General features: G+C 49.6%; 3 protein-coding genes across 4 annotated transcripts in view; all 3 read right to left on the reverse strand.

Annotated features, from left to right (window-relative positions):
• Nucleotides 1-19221, reverse strand: part of LOC147649057 (uncharacterized) — a 400363-nt gene that overhangs the window by 276985 nt on the left and 104157 nt on the right. The gene's annotated exons all lie outside the window — the stretch shown is intronic.
• Nucleotides 1-19221, reverse strand: part of LOC147649065 (uncharacterized) — a 257416-nt gene that overhangs the window by 75257 nt on the left and 162938 nt on the right. The window lies entirely within an intron of this gene.
• On the reverse strand, nt 13776-17398 carry LOC111945620 (serine/threonine-protein kinase pim-1-like). Its single transcript, XM_086864872.1, is given in 7 exon segments — nt 13776-13879; nt 14179-14355; nt 14753-15119; nt 15440-15490; nt 15587-15690; nt 16175-16550; nt 17363-17398. Coding segments are annotated over 7 exon segments (1215 nt in total).

Here is a 19221-nt window from a genome sequence, read left to right on the forward strand (position 1 = left end):
GCCACTGGAAAAATCAGTGTCCAAAGTGGAAGTGAGATGGCCAAAAGAAAGAAGGGAAAGGAGGGGTGGTTGCAGTCACACATCCACAAGAAGACTGAAGAGGACCCGGGGAGTTCATGCCATCAGACCCCTGGTTATAAAAATGAAACTGGGGGAAAATGAAAAAAAAATGTAGTAGAATTTTTGGTTGATACTACAGCAATTTGCTTGGTTTAAAATAAGGCCTTGATGCCTGTGAGTTATGAGAATTATGTTCTGGTCAAAGGGTGTGGTAGTTTAGCATTTAGGGAAAGAAGTGGGAAACACCCACAGAAGTGATTCCTCTGAGAGAGGCTGTGGGGAGTTCCTTCTGTGCTTGAGATCAAGCCAATAGCTGGCCAGTTCTGACAACTGACAGCATTCTGCACCACTGAAAAGGAACTTCACCTTTGTGAATGCCACCTTTTAAAGACCCAAGGCCAGGAACTGGTCTCTTTCTTTGCAGCCTTGAAAGGCAGCAGAGCTGTGGTGTGGCTGGCCCCGCTCCCCCATGGCCTGTGCGGCCTGGGGGGGGCTGGGCCGGAGCCCAGCTGCTCCCGGGGGGAGATGGAGACTGCGGGATCCCCCCCAGGCCAGGCCAGGCTCTGCTGCGCTGCTGGCTTTCCCGGGAAGCCCTCCGGGTCCCGTTCCAGCGGGGTGGCCAAAGCCCTTCCCAGGGGAGCCCCCGGCCCCCAGGCTGGGCCAGGCCACGGCTGATGACACTCGCCAACACCCCCCCTGCCCCCCGGCCCGCACAGACAGCTCCTGAGAGCTGGCACCAGCCACACCTGAAATCCCACACCACCACTGCCTGCCATGGCTTGGGCCACATTTAACCCTTGCACTACACACAGGAGACCTGCAGACTTTAATCCTCTCTCCAGGAAAAGAAAAGAACCAAGTGACACGGAAAAAGACAACGTGAAACATCAAGGTCAGTAAAAGAAGGAATCAAGCCTCAGATGGAAGTTGATGAGGAGATGCTCTAATATGCTGAAATATTAATTTGGTAGTGCCATGAAGATCAATAATTCTGTTCTGAAAAATAACTCCTTTAATTCATGAAAGAGTATTGGGGGATTGAAGTATTCAAGCTGTAGATCTGGACAAAGGTATCCATTGATGAAGCCAAGCAGATGGTGGAGTAGCTGTGATCCCATGAGAGCTTGAACAGAGAGAGAGGGAGATGAGAGCTGATGAAGGCCCTTTTCCCCCAGGGAGAGAAGAAGAAAACCTCTGTTCTCAGAGATGAACAAAACCTTGGCCTTTGAATAACTCATCCTTAAAATAAAACATTTTAGCTCATGGCCCATGAACACACCTCTGAGTGGTGTGAAAATGGGAGGAGAGGGCAGAGTTTGTGCCCAGGTGATTGCCATTTGTAGAAATGAAAATTGACGAAAAATCTGTTTCTTGTGGAGAACTCTCCATGGCATGACAAGAGAAAACTCCTCTCCCCGCACAGACTGATGAAAAGACTATTGTATAGTTGGCACTGCTTTAACATCCCAGGTTTTGTCTCTGCCGTGTCACTTGGGAAAGGAAAAGTTGGGTAGGGGGAGGAAAGCTTTCTGGGGCTTTTATTCATTTTTTTTTTCTTGTAGTCCTGATCATAAAGTTTATTTATTCCTATTCAGTTTTAAGCCTGTTTTGTCTTTCTCCTAATCCATATCTCGCAGCAAGAAAGAAGGAAGTACTCTGGTGATTTTAGCTAGAGCTAAAACCCACCACCCTCAGCCACTCCTGACAGGACTTGTTCTCCAGACCCCTCAGCAGCCTTGTTGCCCTTCTCTGGACACACTCCAGCCCCTCCATGGCCTTCCTCAATTGGGGGCCCAGCACTGGACACAGCACTCGAGGTGTGGCCTCAGCAGTGCCCAGCACAGGGGAAGAATCCCTGCCCTGCTCCTGCTGGCCACACCATTCCTGATGCAGGCCAGGGGCCATTGGCCTTCTTGGCCACCTGGGCACACTGCTGCCTCATGTCCAGCCTGCTGTCCATCAGTGGCCCAGCTCCCTTTCTGCCTGGCCGCTGTCCAGCCACTCTGGCCCCAGCCTGGAGCACTGCAGGCCTTGTTGTGGCCAAAGTGCAGGAGCCGGCACTTGGTCTTGTTCAACCTCACCTTGTTGGCTTTGGGCCCTGCATCCAGCCTGTCCAGCTCCCTGTGCAGAGCCCTCCTGCCCTCCAGCACATCCACACTCCCAGCCAGCTTGGTGTCAGAATGGTTCCATGAGGCCCTGCAGTGTCACAATGGTCTCCACGGTTCCATGACACTCCGTGGAGTCACAGTGGATCCTTGGTGCTTTGGGCCCTGCAGTGTCACAGTGGATCCTTGGTCCTTCTGTTACTGTGGGGTTAAATGTCTGTGAATAATGTTTCTGAAAATCATGTAGAATTAGGCAACAAGAATGTTTGGGATGGTCTGGCAAGCTGAAATGTTTACGGTAACAGGAACTGGTGCTTGGGTTCTCCAAGATACCCACCCAGAGATAAGATTCGTACATGTTCCTACAAGGATGAGCTAACTCTCATGAAGCAATATCGATCAAGTTAATGATGCAATATTAATGAAGCAATATTGATAAGGTTGTTATAGTGATTACTGCTACAGCTGAAATTGCATAAATATGTGCACTTTGGACAAAGATGATGGAGCTAGATTTGGGTTGCTGATACCCCTAGTTCCCACGTGCTTCAATAAAGCACCTGCATATAATCAATCTGTGATTATGTGTGTTCCTGAACACTGACATTTTGGTGACCCAGATGGGACCCTGTGAGTGCTGCTGAGCGAGTTCGTGACCCGATCACGCTCCAGCCGGCACCGAGGGATTCTCGGGGAGCCCATCCGGCCGTGACCGTCTCCTCTGCTCACAACGTCCCTCTGAGAGAGGTAAGGTGCTTTTCGGTCCGCTCTGGTGCCTGCCGATAAGACGCAGCGAAATCTCCGCAGGGTTGGGCTGGAGGAATTCCTGGCATTGCCCAGGCGCCGTCTGTCAGACAAGTGCGAAAGCGTTGCAGGTTCGGCAGCAGTGGTGTGTGGTGTATTGTAACTGTAACATGGAGAAGCTTAAAGGGATTTGAGGTGGCAATGCCCCTATAGCACGTACTTCTCCTTTGGGGTGCTTATTGGCACATTGGAAACAGGGGAACTTTGGGCAAGGTTTATGTAAAGTTGATTGATTATTGTAATACATGGTGGCCAGGATATGATCTGGACAGTGGGGAAAAGTGACCAAGAAATGGATCTTTGCAGTATAACACCATTTTACAGTTGATGTTGTTCTGTAAGTGAGAGGGATAGTGGGATGAAGTTCCATATGTAGATTTGTTTTTCTATTTGCGAGACAAGCCAGAATGGCAGGCTGAGTGTGGATTGATGGCAGTTAAAGCACGTGTGAGTGATAAATGTGAGGTTTGTGTAAAAGGACAAAAAGTTGTTTAGAGCACTTGGCCTTAAAAGAAAGTTTGTGTCAGGGGAAAGAGATGGATGTTGATTTACAAGTGGTTTCCACAGAACCAAAAGAACCTGATTCTGTTTCATCTGCCCCCACTTCACCCAATCCTATTTCACCCAACCCTATCTCGCCTAACCACACTTCACCTTTCCCTCTTTATCCTCCTCTACCGCCTTCACCTGATCCTTCTTCTCCGGGAGATGATCAGGATCTAACTATGATACAAGGAAATGTGAAAAATGCTGTGGTGGAGGATAGCAGTAGTGGGGGTGATGAGAATAAATCAGTGACACCGGTGTCCCATCGGACTCGGTCAAAGCTTGCTCCGGTTCTGGGTAGAACGGGAAAAGATTTGGGCAGACAAAGGCGGACTGTGATTGCCCCCTTGAGACAAGGAGTAGGAGTAGAGGGGCTGGTGTTTGTAAAAGTGCCTTTCTCCCCTGCAGACTTGATAATTTGGAAACAGTCAGCTGGAACTTACAGAGGAAATCCTGATAAAGTAGCAGGGGTGGTAAAAATGATTATGAAAACTCAGAATGCAGATTGGGAAGATATACAAGTAATATTGGAGAATTTAATGGATTCTGCTGAGAAGGAGATGGTGCTTAGAGCAGCCAAGGAGAAGGTGAGAGAAGATCTCAGAATTGGGGTGGTGACAGGGACTTTAGATGAGAACTTTCTGACCGAGGATCCAGGGTGGGATCCCAATGCATTTGGGGACATGCGGAAGCTGAAGAGATATCAAGAGTGGCTCCAGATAGGGGTTGGGAATGCTGTACCTAAGGCTATGAATTGGTCTAAATTGTATGAGGTAAGACAGGAAAAGAAAGAATCCCCTGCTGCATTTTTGGAAAGGCTTAAGGAGGCAGTGAGAAAGGATACAGATCTTCAACTAGAAACAGAACAAACGAAATTTGAGCTTGCGTTCACTTTTCTTGGGCAGTCGCAAAATGATATTAGGAGAAAATTGCAGAAGTTAGAAGGAGAGGAATTAAAATATTTGAATAAATTACTTGAAGTGGCTTGGAAAGTATACAATAACAGGTAAAAAGAAGCTAGTAAAAAACAGCAGCAAAATCTTTTGGCAGTGATCCAAGGAAGAGAGAATCCAGGTTTCAGAGGACGCGGCAGAGGTGGTCGTGGACTGGGGAGGGGCAGACTTGGCAGAGGACGAGGGAGATTGGTTTTGCCAAGATTAGGGTTAAATCAATGTGCTTATTGTAGACAAGAGGGGCACTGGAAAAATGAATGCCTGTATTGGTTTAACCAGGGCAATCAGTTCAACCAGAATCAAGATACTTTGAAATTAATGGTGCTGGGGGAGTACAGCAGCTGACTAGAATTGGAACAAAAACCAATACCAGAACCTTTAGTAACTATACAATTGGGAGATAAAGAAGTAAAATTTCTGGTGGGTACAGGGGCTACATATTCTGTGCTAAATGATCTAAAAGGGCAAATTGAAGACAAAACAGCAACAATAGTTGGAGCCACAGGGAAGGAGGAGAGTCGACCATTCCTGCAACCCCTGGATTTGTGTTTTGGAAACAAAGTTTTAACACATGAATTTTCATATATGCCTGAGTGTCCAATTCCACTTTTAAGATGAGATTTATTAGCAAAACTTGAGGCAGTGATAACTTTTGAGAACGGGGAACTTTTAATGAAAATACCTGAATCAAAGACAGGACAAATTTTAATGGTAAAAGAAAAACCAGTCCCTGCTTTCCCTCGGGAAGTAGAGGACGCAGTAATTCCCTCTATGGATGCTAGCTTTGGAGCAGGCTGCAGGCCTATGGCCTCTCAGTCCTGCCTGAGAAGCTAGCCTGAGAAATTCAAAGGAGGATTTCAAAACAATCCTCAGAGACAGAAAACAACTGCCAGGTGCTGTTTGTCTGTCCTCTTGTTTTCCCTTGCAGGAGAGAGTCAGGGGGGTAGTGTGCCCCTGACCAATGATGGTGATGTAGCACTTTGTTAACCAATAAGAGTTTCTTTTCTGTACCTTCCACGTACCAGTCTATAAAATAAGCCTGAAGTAATAAACCAGAGAATTCTCGTGTTGTAACTCCCTTGAGAGCCTATGTCGTTCTTTATCGCCGTTCCCAATCGGAACGACATATGGTGACCCCGACGTGATGTTGAACTGACCCCCCGAGGTCCAGTAACCCAACGTAAAGTGCAGCTGACCCCCGAGGTCAGAAAGCAACCGACGTGACGACACCTGCTAATCCCCTGAGGGCAAGCAGCGAGCGGGAAAGAAGCCAGCCCTTCCCCCTGGACGGGTAAGTGGAATTCTCCCGGGCTTTCCTAGAGGAAGCTGGTTTTGAAAACCAACGGGATAGTAGAGCCTGCCAGTGAGCGGGCTTGGAACGGCTGTCTTGGTGAAGTAGAGCTCGAAGTCCCGGGTCAGAGCCGATAGCGTGTGCATAATTGCATTCGCGAAGCCGCCAAGACAAAGTTTTCATAATGAAGAACTGTAACTTAGCTAACGAGCAGCTGGTCTGCCTTGCATAGCAAAATGCCTTGCTGAGCATGAGACTCTGTACTCCTGAAGAAGATATGCGCGCTTTGTTCCACTGAGTGAAAGCGCAGGAGTTTGCTATGACTGTGAATGATGTATTTGACCTTGAAATTTGGTGGTCAGTAGGGGACCACCTGTGGACTGAGCTAGTTGTGGGAAATACCAGTGCGTGCGACTTAACAGCAACTTGGGGAGTGATCTTTAGGGCACTGAAACAGTGCCAGCCTAAAAACAGTGAAGCCGGGATGAGAAACTTTGATGCCGAAAGTTCCTCCGTTGTACAAGATGAGAGACCGGGAAGTGAAACCGTAGATGAGCTGTGTGGTGCTCTTTCGGCTCTGCCCGGACCCTCGGAGGACTTTGGCGGCGAGTGGGAGCAATCCGCGGGCCGGAGGTCTCCCTCTCCAGGGGGGTTTGAGCGCCCACCATCCGCGGAGCTCTGCGCGCAGGCTTTGCCAGCAGAGGGGCCTCTCTTCAGCCCCCCCCGCGCCCGGCGCGCAGGGTGCCACTGAGGGGTCCGAGCACGGGTCCAGAACACCGCGGGCCGCCGTCGCCGAGAAGCTCGGGCAGACAAACCGCCCCTGTACCAACGCGGCGGGGCGCGCGGCACACCCTGGCAGAGAAGCGGCGGGGGGAGGGGAAACAGCAACCTCGCTCCCCCTGCGCCTGCCCGCTGCCACCGGCCACGGCCTGGGCGGCTGCCAGCCGACCCCGAAAAAACCGAGCCCAAGCCCAGATCTGCGGCCAGGGCCAGGCCCGTGGCGAGCACCGCCCCCGCCCCGCGTCCGAAGTGCCGGCGAGAAAGCGGCGGGGGGGGGCCAGCGGCCTCGCTCACCCCCCACGTGCGCGGGACGCGCTCGCCCTTCGCTCACCCCGCGCTCCAGCGGGGAGGTGCGGGAGGGGGGGAGAGCGAGCCGTGTTGCGCTCCCGATCCGAGTTCTACCAGCGCCCCCCCGTACCCATAAAGGTGGCGGGGGGAAGGAAGGAGAGCGGCAGGCCCCGAGGAGATGCCTCAGAGTCGGTGCCGTGTCTGCAGCTCTAGTGGCCTGAGCCGCGCCAAAGTCCTGCAGTCCCTGCGGGACCCAAATTTGCTTACCTTGTACCTTTTGAGTCTTGTGTTTACAGAACTGACAGGAAGCCGCAAAGAGATGGTAACTTCGAGTTCCCTGAACCTCCTGAAATTCATGAACTACTGTTCTGACAACCAAAAATCATCCTAAAACGAGTCTACATCCTATCCATTCTTAGTGAAACCTCCATAAACTTCCTCATTCAACACAATCCAGTCAAAAAACCCAACCAACAACAACAACAACCATGTAAACTTTATAAATCCCTCAAAAACCCCTCAATTATATTTAAAGAGAAAATCCAATGAAAAAAAAAAACAACAAAAAAACGGGATAAGAAGGGGGGATCAAAGCATCATAAATTACATTGTGCATTGTTTTTATCACTTTGGTGTTCTTTCAAACTTTTCTATTGACAAGTTAGACTGTCAATTCGAACAGTCTTAACAATGTTTTGTACAGTGTGTGTACTAATTCACTGAATTAGAAACATTAGACTCAACCATCAAGTCCTTGCAGGGAAAACAATTCTTAAACATCAAAACATAAACCAAAATTCTAGATCAACATCCATTCAAAGTTCTAGTAAAGAAACCTCTTGAGCTGTGTTTGTTCTCTGTCCTACAAGGGCCCAGTAGGATGTAACAAACACTGCTTTTTTATTTTTTTCTAACAGAAAGGGTGAATTATGGATGCTAGCTTTGGAACAGGCTGCAGGGAGCTGCAGAAACTGCAGGCCCATGGCCTCTCAGTCCTGCCTGAGAAGCTAGCCTGGGAACTCAAAGGAGGATTTCAATCCTCAGAGACAGAAAACAACTGCCAGGTGCTGTTTGTCTGTCCTCTTGTTTTCCCTTGCAGGAGAGAGTCAGGGGGGTAGTGAGCCCCTGACCAATGATGGTGATGTAGCACTTTGCTAACCAATAAGAGTTTCTTTTCTGTACCTTCCACGTACCAGTCTATAAAACAAAGCTGAAGTAATAAACCAGAGAATTCTCGTGTTGTAACTCCCTTGAGAGCCTCTGTCGTTCTTTATAGCTGTTCCCAATCAGAACGACATCCCTCTGTATGGGAAGCAGACATACCAGGAAAATCTAAATTGGCACAACCAGTCCATGTAGAATTAAAAGAAGGAGCAAAAGCTGTACAAGTTAAAATGTATTCTATAAAGGCAGAAGCACGACAAGGAATAGCAAATATTGAAAAGTTTTTGAAGTACCAAATTATAGAAGAATTTGAATCAGAATCTAATACACCAATATTTCCAGTGAAGAAACCAAATGGTGAGTACAGACTAGTACAGGATTTGAGAGCAATAAATGGAATAACTAAAGATATTTACTCAGTGGTAGCTAATCCTTGCACATTGTTAACATCTGTGAAAGAGAAATAGAAATGGTTTACTGTAATTGATTTAAAAGATTCCTTTTTCTGCATACCCCTTGACAAAGAAAGTAGGAAACTGTTTGCCTTTGAGTGGGAAAATCCAGAAAATGGAAGAAAAACTCAGCTCCCCTGGACACGACTCCCACAAGGATACAAGAACAGTCTACCCCTATTTGGAAGCCAGCTGGTTAAAGAGCTGGAGATTTGGACTGAAAACGGGCAAGTTCCGAGGGAGCAATATCTGCTGTGACAGTATGTTGATGATATACTGATAGCTACAGAGGAAAACATAACCTGCATAAAGGTAACAATTGAAATTTTAAATCAGCTGGGAATGAGAGGATATAAGGTGTCTAAAGAGAAGGCACAAATTGCCCCACAAACTGTGATTTACCTGAGATGTGAAATCTCACAAGGGCAATGAAAGCTGGGTACTGATCATATTCAAGCTATTTGTGCCATTCCAGAACCCCAGAACCTGCATGAGCTGCGAGTCTTCCTCGGGATGTGCGGATGGTGCCGCCTGTGGATCATGGACTATGGACTAATTGCAAAACCCCTGAATGAAGCCCACAAGACACAGCCGTTTACCTGGGGCAAACCACAGGAGGAGACCTTCCTCAAACTGAAGGAGGCATTGACAACAGCTCCAGCATTACGACTGCCTGACCTATCCAAAGATTGTCACCTGTTTGTGCATGAAAGACTACACCTAGCACAGGGAGTGCTGACCCAAGGTTTGGGAAGCTGGAAAAGGCTGGTAAGCTCCTTCTCCAAACAACTTGACCACGTGAGTGCTGGATGGCCTTCGTGCCTGCGGGCAGTTGCAGCCACCGTGATGCTGACACAAGAAACTAGGAAACTCACGATGGGTAGACACATAGATGTCTGTGTGCCACACATGGTGACCACTCTTTTAGAACAAAAGGGGAGCCATTGGCTATCTCCAAGCAGGATGATGAAATTCCAGGTAATCCTGACTGAGCAGGATGATGTCACACTAAAGACAACTAACCTCTTGAATCCAGCTTTGTTCCTAGGTACCACAACTGAAGAAGGCCCATTGGAACACGATTGTGTGGAAGTGAGAGAACACACCTGTTCAGCTAGAGCTGAAAGATGTCCCACTGGAACAGGCAGACTGGGAGCTGTTTACAGGTGGAAGCAGTTTTGTGGAGAACAGGACCAGATACCCTGGATATGCAGTAACAACAACAGGTGCAGTGGTGGAGGCAAAGGCCTTGCCAGCAAACACATCTGCCCAACGAGCACAACTGGTTGCTTTAACCAGGGCATTACAGCTGAGTGAAGGGAAGAAAGTAAATATCTGGACTGATTCAAAATATGCTTTTGGAGTGGTGCTTGTACATGGGACACTGTGGAAAGAAAGAGGACTGCTGTCTTCTAAAGGAACACACATTAAACATCAAGATGCAGTCCTGCGATTAATAAAAGCAGTACAAAAGCCTGAGCAAGTAGCAATCATGCACTGCAAAGCTCACCAATCAGGAAGCTCCAAAATTCATGAGGGAAATCAGAAAGCAGACTGGACAGCCCGACAAGCTGCTCGAGAAGTGCAAACTGCAATGGCATTGATACCTTTAAAAACTCATGTATCTCAATTCAATTTACCTCCAGAACCGAAATATTCAATAGAGGATAAGAAATTGGGATGCTCACTGAATGCACAGAAGAATTCAGAAGGGTGGTAGGGGACTACACAGGGACAAGTAGTGGTACCCCCCTTGAGAATGAGAGAAGTTCTACAAATTAAACAGAACAAATGTCATTGGGGTGCAGAGGCATTGGTGAAATTGGTCAAAGTAAATTTAATTTCAGTACAGATGTTAACAATGGCAAAATCAGTAATGTCAAAATGTGAAATTTGGTTGAAGAACAATCCAGTGGCTAGACGACAGGCACAATTGGGGAAAATTGGGGTAAGAGTAGAACCAGGAGATTATTGGCAAGAAGGTTTTGTAGAATCACCAAGAACTTGAGGATATAAATATCTATTGGTAAGAGTTGACACATTTTCAGGATGGCCAGAAGCTCTTCCCTGTCACACAAATCAAGCAAAGGAGACAGTCAAGTGGTTACTGCAAGAAATCATTCCAAGATTTGGGGTGCCTCTAGGAATATCATCAGATAGGGGCCCACATTTCATAGCCACAGTAGTGGGAGAGGTGACTAGGTTTGGTGGGAATAGCTTGGGATCTCCATACACCATAGAGACCCCAATCCAGTGGACAGGTAGAGAAAATGAATCAGGCCTTGAAGAGGCAAATCAGCAAAATATGCCAAGAAGCTAAATTGCAGTGGCCACAAGCTTTACCAATAGCACTGCTGAGGATTTGGATAAAGCCTCGAAGCGGGATGTCAGTCAGTCCTTATGAGATATTGTATGGGAAACCATAGGAATCCCCTGAACCTAATCCAAATGTACATGTTACAGGGAAGCAAGAGGTGTAGAATTATGTTCTGTCTCTTGGAAAAGCTCTAGCTTGACTTTGGAGCACCCTTGTGTGGAATAGGCCGCTGACTCTTGAGAATCCAGTTCATGGCATCCCCCCGGGAGATGAAGTGTACGGTAAAAGCTGGAAGGAAGAACCATGAAAAGAAAGGTGGAATGGACCCTATCAGGTACTGTTAACTACCTTGACAGCAGTCAAAGGAGCTGGACTGGATCCCTGCATACATTACACCAGAGTGAAGAAGGTTTCCCCTGCACTGTGGACTGCACAAACTGTAGGGCCAACAGAGCTGCAGATAAAGAGGGTTTGATTGTTTCAAATGTCTAGGTTGCTAGTGACTGCAATGGTGATTATTTGATGGCCTTTAGTGCCATCAGTTGGAATCAATGTTACCTTGAGATGTGAAATGCAAAAGGATCAGCTGACAACTCTTCATTTGAGAATGAAGAGGGATGTGGCGGTGCAGCCAGAAACACAAGTGATAAAAGTCTCTATTACTATCCAGGCAGAAAATGTGGTGATTGGATTAATTCAAGATTTTGCCAACATGCAAAACACCAGCAAAATAACTGTCTGCCAATACCAAAGGCAGCAGGAGACCCAATAATTTGGGGAATTATACCATCAAAATTACCTGAAATACAAAAGAATAAAAGTGAAAATGTGAGCTGTGTATTGCAAATAGATTACGAGTACCAAAAGAAGACAGTGTTTGAAAATGCTGTGAAGCCAAAGTCTTCATCTCTATGGGATTGTCATGAAAATGGAGGAAAGTATGAACCAAAACTAGGCTGGTATGGGAGATTAGGGAATTATGGATAGTGTTATGAAAAGATAGCAAAGGTTATTAAAGAAAAGATTCCAGTGTCAAAATGGAAGTATGAAAGACAGGAAAGAAAGGATCGGGCTGAAGCGTGGAACAGTGCATGGTCAGTGAGTTTGCTTCAGAAATTCCAAGATATGGCAGATACCCCTTGGTGCATGTAGTGGGGAGGCTCTGAAAATGAAACAGATCCAGGGGTATGGAACACTGCAAGCAGTAGTAGAATGGAAGCAGACAAAGTGAATTGGTGGGTATGGAACAAAACTTAGGACTTGTTGGAGTCTGGGATACAGAGTGTGTGCCCTTGTTTCTAATACTTAGTTCTAGGATTCCAAGAAACACTGAATTTCATATGACATGAAATTCATGAGCATGTTTTCATGGTGATACATGAAAACAAATGTTAAAGTTAGATAGGAAAAGTGTAAGTGTGTAGATTAGAAAGTTTCTTAAATCACTGGGTGAAAAAGTAGTTTAGAGAACAGGAGACAAGATGGAAGATTTAGGGTGTTGTCTCTTGTCCTTCTCCTTTCTTCTTCATGTTCTTCTCCGAGGGGTTTTTGGGTAGTAGTAAGTGATTGGGTAAAAAATGCCACAGTGCAGCGCACAGGTGTTGGGCCATTGGGTCACTAGGAAAAATAATTGAGTTGACATCTGTTAATTGGGTAAATGGACATATAAAATACCTTGAAGAGGATCTTTGTAAGCCATTTTACCCTTTTCTATCATAGTGCACATAGCTCCTTGTACCTTGTAATGCTGGTAAGAAAAGAATAAACAACTGAGACTGAACAAGAGAAAACTGCCTCCCTCTCATCAATCTTCAGTTCCAAGGGAAAAAGAACCTAATCCAAAAGTCCCTAATGAGATAGATAAGAAGCAACTATCAGTGAGAGACAACAGAAACAATGGGATGGATTCCACTAAAAGATCAAAGAGGCACTGAAAGAACACTATGAATTCCATAAAAGTAAAGAATGAAGAAGGGATTATGCATTGGGGGTGGGGGGGAAGGTATGGCAGGTATCAGGCGTTCCGGGCAGTCTGTACCTGTCAAGTACTTCAGCCTGTGGGGAAAGAGAGAAGGGACAAGCGGCCCGGAATTAGGATAAAAAGGAGGCTGCGCCCTCCAAAAATTTGAGAGACCCCAGGGGAATGCCCCATGGCCTCTCTCTTGATTCGAATAAAGGAAAAAGGACTCCTCTGTCTCCTTTTTGGATATAAACCTCTGGTGTTTGTGGATTAATTTTCCTGACACCTGTTTTGGTAGGTGAGTGCAGTAGACAGAAGGTGGCACAGGTTTAGTAGATGGCGCCTGCCCCCAGGGCCAGGGCAGGCAACTGGGTTCTTTCCTGTGACTAGAATAGTTACTGCACTTTCCATCTCCATGAGTTGTTTTTAAGGCAGAGGAAGATATTTTGGGGAAGTGCACGGAACCCAGCAGCATGGGAGTGACTCCAGCATCTCAACATTTCCCTTGAGCTCCATGTGCATGACTTAGGTAGCTGTGGAGCCAGCTGGTCAAAGGCCCAGCCCTGCCTCCCATTTGAGGGGAAGAAAGAGGAAGAGTTCATCAGGGCTCAATCAGAAAGGAAGTTTTGATGCTTCCAGAAGCACAGCTTTGGTAGCAGAGGAACATCTCGGCTCCTGCCACCCGCTGGGCCTTGGAATGCACACACAGCCTTAGTTTCATTTCAGAAGACACCAAGAAGCTGGACAGTTTGAAAGGGCAGCTGTTGTTTCACTATTGCACTTCTTGGCTTGTTAAACACCCTCCTAGCTGTACTACAGCCTGTGCTTGAAGACGCAAAAGTACCATCCTGGAGGAAAGGCATCAAAAGCTTGACAAAGGCTGAAGGGAGTGCCTTTGATCACCCCTTTTCCCAAGAGGTCTCTTTAGCTGAAGTTGCTAACAAGAACCAGACTTGACAGCCTAGAATATGCTTATGGTTTATGGTTTTATTTTTTGGGTCCTCAGTCCTGCATGGGATTCAGGAAGTGGGTGCTGCAGAGGCTCCAGCAAGGCATTAGACACGCCGGCCCCGCACCCAAGGGTGGCGCAAGATCTCCTCCAGCTCTGGCCTGTCCGCGGGGTGCTTGGACAAACAGCAGCGGATCAGATGTTGGCACTCTGGGGAGAGAAGCCAGAGAGTGCTGGTCATTTTCAGAAGGCTCCTGCTCAGCTGCTGACGGCGCCCACAGGGCCCGGGCCGCGCTGCGTGTGCCCAGAGCTGCGCCAGCCTCCCAAGGGACTCTGCCCTGTGTGGGAGAGTGGCACGCTGGGACACATGCACCTCCTTCAGTTGCACGGGCCACCTCCTGCAGCCAGCTCTTGAGGGCAGATCCATGTCCTGTGGAGCTGGGTGAGGGCCATGCTGGGCTGCATGCTGCCATCTGCAAGAGTCTGTCTACTTGAGGCCAGATACCAACCTGGAGAGATCTGCTGCCTGAAGAAGGGCTGCCCCAACCTGATGTCACAGTCCTCCTGGAAGGGGAGGTTACCACACACCATGACATACAGCAGCACACCCAGGGACCAGATGGTCGCTGAATGGCCATGGTAGATGCCAAGGCAGATCCACTCGGGTGGGCTGTACGCGTGTGTTCCTAGGGGAGATGGCTGGTGCTGTCCAGACGCAGGCTGCTGGCTTTCAGCGCCTGGTGCCCGCCTCCTGGCAGAGGCAGGAGCTGCAGCGGTGGACACAACTTCTCCCCGAGGCCACCCCACATCCCCCAAGCAACTGGCCAAAGCCAAGAAACCATTCTGCAAGGCAAAGAAGGCCAGCAGAGCAGCCCAAGCCCTTGTGGGCCTGCTAAGCTGAGGGGCCAGGAGCTGGCTTTTGCAGCCGCCCCTGTGGGCAGGGCCAGCAGCCAGCTCCTGGGGCACAGCATCTGCTGCCAAGGGGCAGCCAGCAGCCAGCTGAAGGATGCAGCCTGCAGCCCAGGAGGGAATGGGGCCGTGCAGTGCCTGGCACTGGGAGCAGGGCCCGGGTTGTGGGCTCACAGGCAAATTGCGTGAAGACCTGCTCCTGGAGAAAGGTGTCGCAACCGAAGTCAATGAGCTTCAGCTCGCCGCTCTCCAGGTCCACCAGGAGGTTCTCCGGCTTGATGTCTCGGTGCAGGACGCCGCAGGCAGTGCAGTGCCGCACGGCCCCCAGCACCTGGCAGAAAAGCCAGCATGCCATCTCCTCACACAGGAAGCCCTGCTCCAGCAGCAAGTGCAGGAGATCCTGAGATGGCTGCGGACGCTCCATCACCAGCAGGCAGCTGTCAGGCAGCTCAAACCAGTCGAGGAGCTGGATGATGTTGTGGCAGCCAGAGCCCACCTTCTCCATGAGCACGATCTCCATGGGAACACGGGTGCTGTCGGGCTGTGAGGAAGAAACAATGCCTCCAGCAAGCCGGATTCTGCCAAGCTGTGGCTGTGCTGCCTCCTGCCTGGGATGCCCCAGTGCCCTCTTGGGCAGACTCCCTGCTGCTTGGCATTCCTCCTGCCCAGGGGTTGCTTGGAGGTGCCCCCTGCCCGGCCCTACTGTCCATGTTTGGCATCTCTGGGCCCACAATGCCCCAATGGCTTGCACGCTGAGCCCATGCCCGCTCCCCCAGCCATCTACCGCCTCCCACTCCCGGGAGCCCGGGCTTATCCCTGCCAGCCGTGCCCCGCTCTGTCCTGCTGGCCTCGCTCACACACCAGCTCGTCCCACTGCAGGACGCTGTCCTGAGCCATGCGTTTAATAGCCACCTGCAAGCCATTGAGAGAGAGAGAGAGGCTTAGCTCAAGTCCTGCCCCTCCCCATCCCTCACCCTCCTCGCACGCCCGGCCATCACGGCCACTCACAGGGCTCCCATCCGAGAGGCGGATGCCTGAGAAAACGGTGCCGAAGCCACCACTCCCCAGCTGCAGACCCAGCTGGTACAGCTCCTGCAGCTTCTTCTTTTGCCCTGCCACCAAGAGCGAGCCATCAGCCTTGTGCCCAGGAACCTCCCCAAATGCCCGCATTGAGTGCAGCGGGCCGGGCCAGTGTGGCTCATGTTGCTCTGACCTGCTTCCTGCTGCCTGCCGAGCAGTGGCCACCGCCTTGCAGCCGTCGGGCTGTTGAGCAGCAGAGCTGGGACAGCAGAGCTGGGACAGCAGAGCACGCAGAGGCTGCAGGAGCCGCAGTGCAGTGTGGCTGGATGGCACCGTCACTGTCCCCGGCGTTGTGGGCTGGACTCTGCTGTTGAGAACGGCCAGGGCTACAGCCCAAGGCTTTGCACAGGGGGAGCACAGGAGCAGCTGCAAACCAGACGGGTTTTTGAAGCCGTGCCATCAGAACTGGCACTGCAAACAGCCAAGGACTGGGCTGCTCTCAGAGGCCATGGCCTGGCCTGGGGTGTCCCTCAAGAGCACTGGGCCAGCCTCAGACAGCTCCTCAGGAGATCTCACCTGCTCTTAGAAAGGCCTTGGCGGTAGTCAAGGGCCATCTTGGGGCAGCTTCCTGGAGATGGAGGAACCTCCTTGGTGTTTTGAGGGTCGTCTCCACCACCAGGCTTGGGCTGTTGCCAGCTGGCACAACTTGCACAGCGTTCTGGCAGCTGTGGGATGGCAACTGCTGCTTCCAGGATGCTTGCTGTTCCGCCAGCTGCTCCTGAGAAGGCTCCCCTGGATTGGGCTGGGCTCCCACTTGGACTTCTGGGCTTTCGCTGGCCACATCAATGGTCAGGGTTGTAGCCTTCTTGTTGAAGTCTGTGAGTCCAAGGGAGCTGGAAGAACTGTCCGTGGGCTCTGCACCTTTTGCAGGCTGACAGGTCTCCCTGAGCCTCTGCGAGGGATGGAGGCTGTCAGAGATAGCAGAGGCTCCTGGCAGAATGGAGGGTCTCTGACAGCCTGACGTTCCTGCCTGGATGGTGGGTCTCTGCTGGTGTGCCATCCTTGCAGGCCTTGAGGCTTTCCCAGGGCTGGAGAATTTTCCTGGGAGCAGCCTCTTGGGGTGATGCAGGCTTCTGGAGGAACCAGACGAGCCAAGCAGGCAAGGTGGCCTTGGTTCACCAGCTCCTCCAGTTCTCTCCAGAGTGCCTACCACATCCCAGGATAGAGTGGCACACACGTCCCATTGCGATCCCAGAGCAGCAGCATCAGTTCCTGCAGCTCCTGGGCCACTGCCATGCAGGAGCCCCAGCTGCAGGAGCTGTCCAGAGGGATCGCAGGAGCACGTGGCCACTTGCCAGGGGCCGCCAGGGGCCTGGAGTATCTCGGAGCCACAGAGGCTCCTCGCTTCCTCCATGAGCCTCTAGGCCGGATCCAGCGGCGCTTGCTCTGCTTTGGCTTCCATGTCTACTGCCTCTGTGGTTGCCAGTGGCCAACAGCCCAGCAGACAGCCACAGCGGCCAGCAGCAGGACAAGCACAGTCATCAGGACAACACTGTCATTCATGACTCCGGCACGTCCCATCGCGACTGCACTGGCAGCTGTGGCTGCTGGCCCATGTTGTAGAGTGACAAGGCAATGATGCCACACTGCTGTGGCCAGGACAACTGTGGCACATCACAGCCACAGGAGGTGATGTTTCCAAAGTGACCAGCAATGATGGAGCCCAGCACACTCAATGACATTTTTCCTGGGGACCTTGCGTACCAGTTCCCTGAGCAGCCTGAAGTCTGCTCTCCTCATGCCGCGAGCTGAGGCTTTGCTGGCCCTTTTTCTCTTATCCTATGTTTGAACATCAATTTATTTGTGGTTGCTGTGGCCAAGATGGCCACCAATCCCCACTTGGCTCAGGGCATGTGGGGCTCAGAAGGAGGCCTGGCTCTAGGGGAGCTTAGCTGGAGAATCCTGGGCTGGGGGGGGCTCCCCCCTTCCTGGGAGGAGGCTTCCTTGGGACAAAGAAGGGTCTGGCATGAGCCACGAGGCCCCTGGCCAAGGGATGGCAGTGGGGGATGTGTCTGTAGCAGATGCTGTCTGGAAGGAGCTTTGGGAAGAAGTAGGAATGTGTAACGTGATGGTCGTGGATGGGGAGACAAAGAATGCACAACTCACGCTCCAGGTGCTCATGAGACAAACAGCCTCATTTATTATTTACAACTCACTTAAATACTCAGTTCAAATTTCCCAGGCTAGAAAGCCATTGGCTGATGCTTCTTTCCCTGCCCAGCCTCCTGGCCAGTGGTGTGCAGTGGTTCACACATAAATGAGGCTAGCCAGACTAGATTTGACTTACGTCTAGATTTTCTTTGGCCAGTCCAGACCAGCTGCACTGTGACACTACTGCAACAATTCACCCTTTTCTGTTCAATTCAAAATATAGAAATTGCTCTCAGTTGTTTTATCTGCAAGGGCCCTTTGCAGATATGGTAACAGCTACAGCATAGGTTTCATTTGAAGTTTTTGAATTAATTTTGAAGTGCGGAATAAAAGGAACCTTATAACTCGCGGAGTAGTTATAAGAGCAGGTATGAATTTATTCAGTGCTGAGGTGCATGGGGATATCTCCTCCAAAAGCATGCACACCTTTTTGATTGGGTTTTCCCTTTTTATCCTTTACAGACTAGGTTTACACGATACGCCTAATACATATTAATTTCCTAACCCCACCTGTCTTCACTTCATATTACAATTAGCCCCGTTCCCCTTTCAGTCCTTTGGCCGCTTATTGGGACTTCAAATCCGTTTCTTCCGGCTTAGGGTCCGAGGAATCTCCTTTATCTTGTGGTGCCTTTGTCTTTGCATCTTGTTTGTGTATTCCAGCTCCTTATCTCATCTTGCAGTCTGGCTCTTTCTCTTGTTCTTGTGGATTAGGGTGTCAGGGTATGGTTTTTGTCAGACACTCCTTTTAGTCAAGCATTTCTTTCTAATTCTTAATTTCTCTGTTTCACAGGTGAGAAATTTGGACCCAAAAAGTGGAATTAAAAGGAGAAAAAATAGGTATTTGAGTGCCCAGATGGGAAATTTGGACCCAGAAGTAGAAATTTGGTGTTAAAAGGGAGAAATTTGGCCTACAAAATAGGAATTTGGGTGCCCAAATGGGAAGTTTGGACCAAAACAGGGGAATTTGGGAAGTTTAGACCCAGAAGGGTGAGTTTCGGCGCTGAAAGGCAGAATTTGGGCCAAAAAAATGTTGACTGGAAGCTCCCGGAGTGGCCCGGCTGGCTCAGGGATGAGGTTTCTCTTCACTCTGGTTTCCAGCCAGCAGATGTTTGTGGGGTTCACTGATTTTCTTCAGGAATTCCAGTCTTATCAAGCGAGTAAAGAAATCAGGGGGAGACTCTCTCAGTGTGTCATGAGGTGACTTTACCTTTAAGGTGGTTGTGAGAGCTAAGGAAGCTGAAGTTGCTGGGAACTGAAAGGAGTCTCTTCTCCTGACCAATTATTGGTCATTACTGGGAATTGACAGCAATTTTAACCATTGAAAAGGGAGATCAACTTGTGAACCCTACCTTAAGATGTAAAGTCAGGGCACTTTAGTTCTCTTTGTTTCCTGGCTGTGGAGGGTGGCA

The sequence above is a fragment of the Cyanistes caeruleus genome, chromosome 28 (genome assembly GCF_971803275.1).
Source record: "Cyanistes caeruleus chromosome 28, bCyaCae1.hap1.1, whole genome shotgun sequence".
NCBI lineage: Eukaryota > Metazoa > Chordata > Aves > Passeriformes > Paridae > Cyanistes > Cyanistes caeruleus.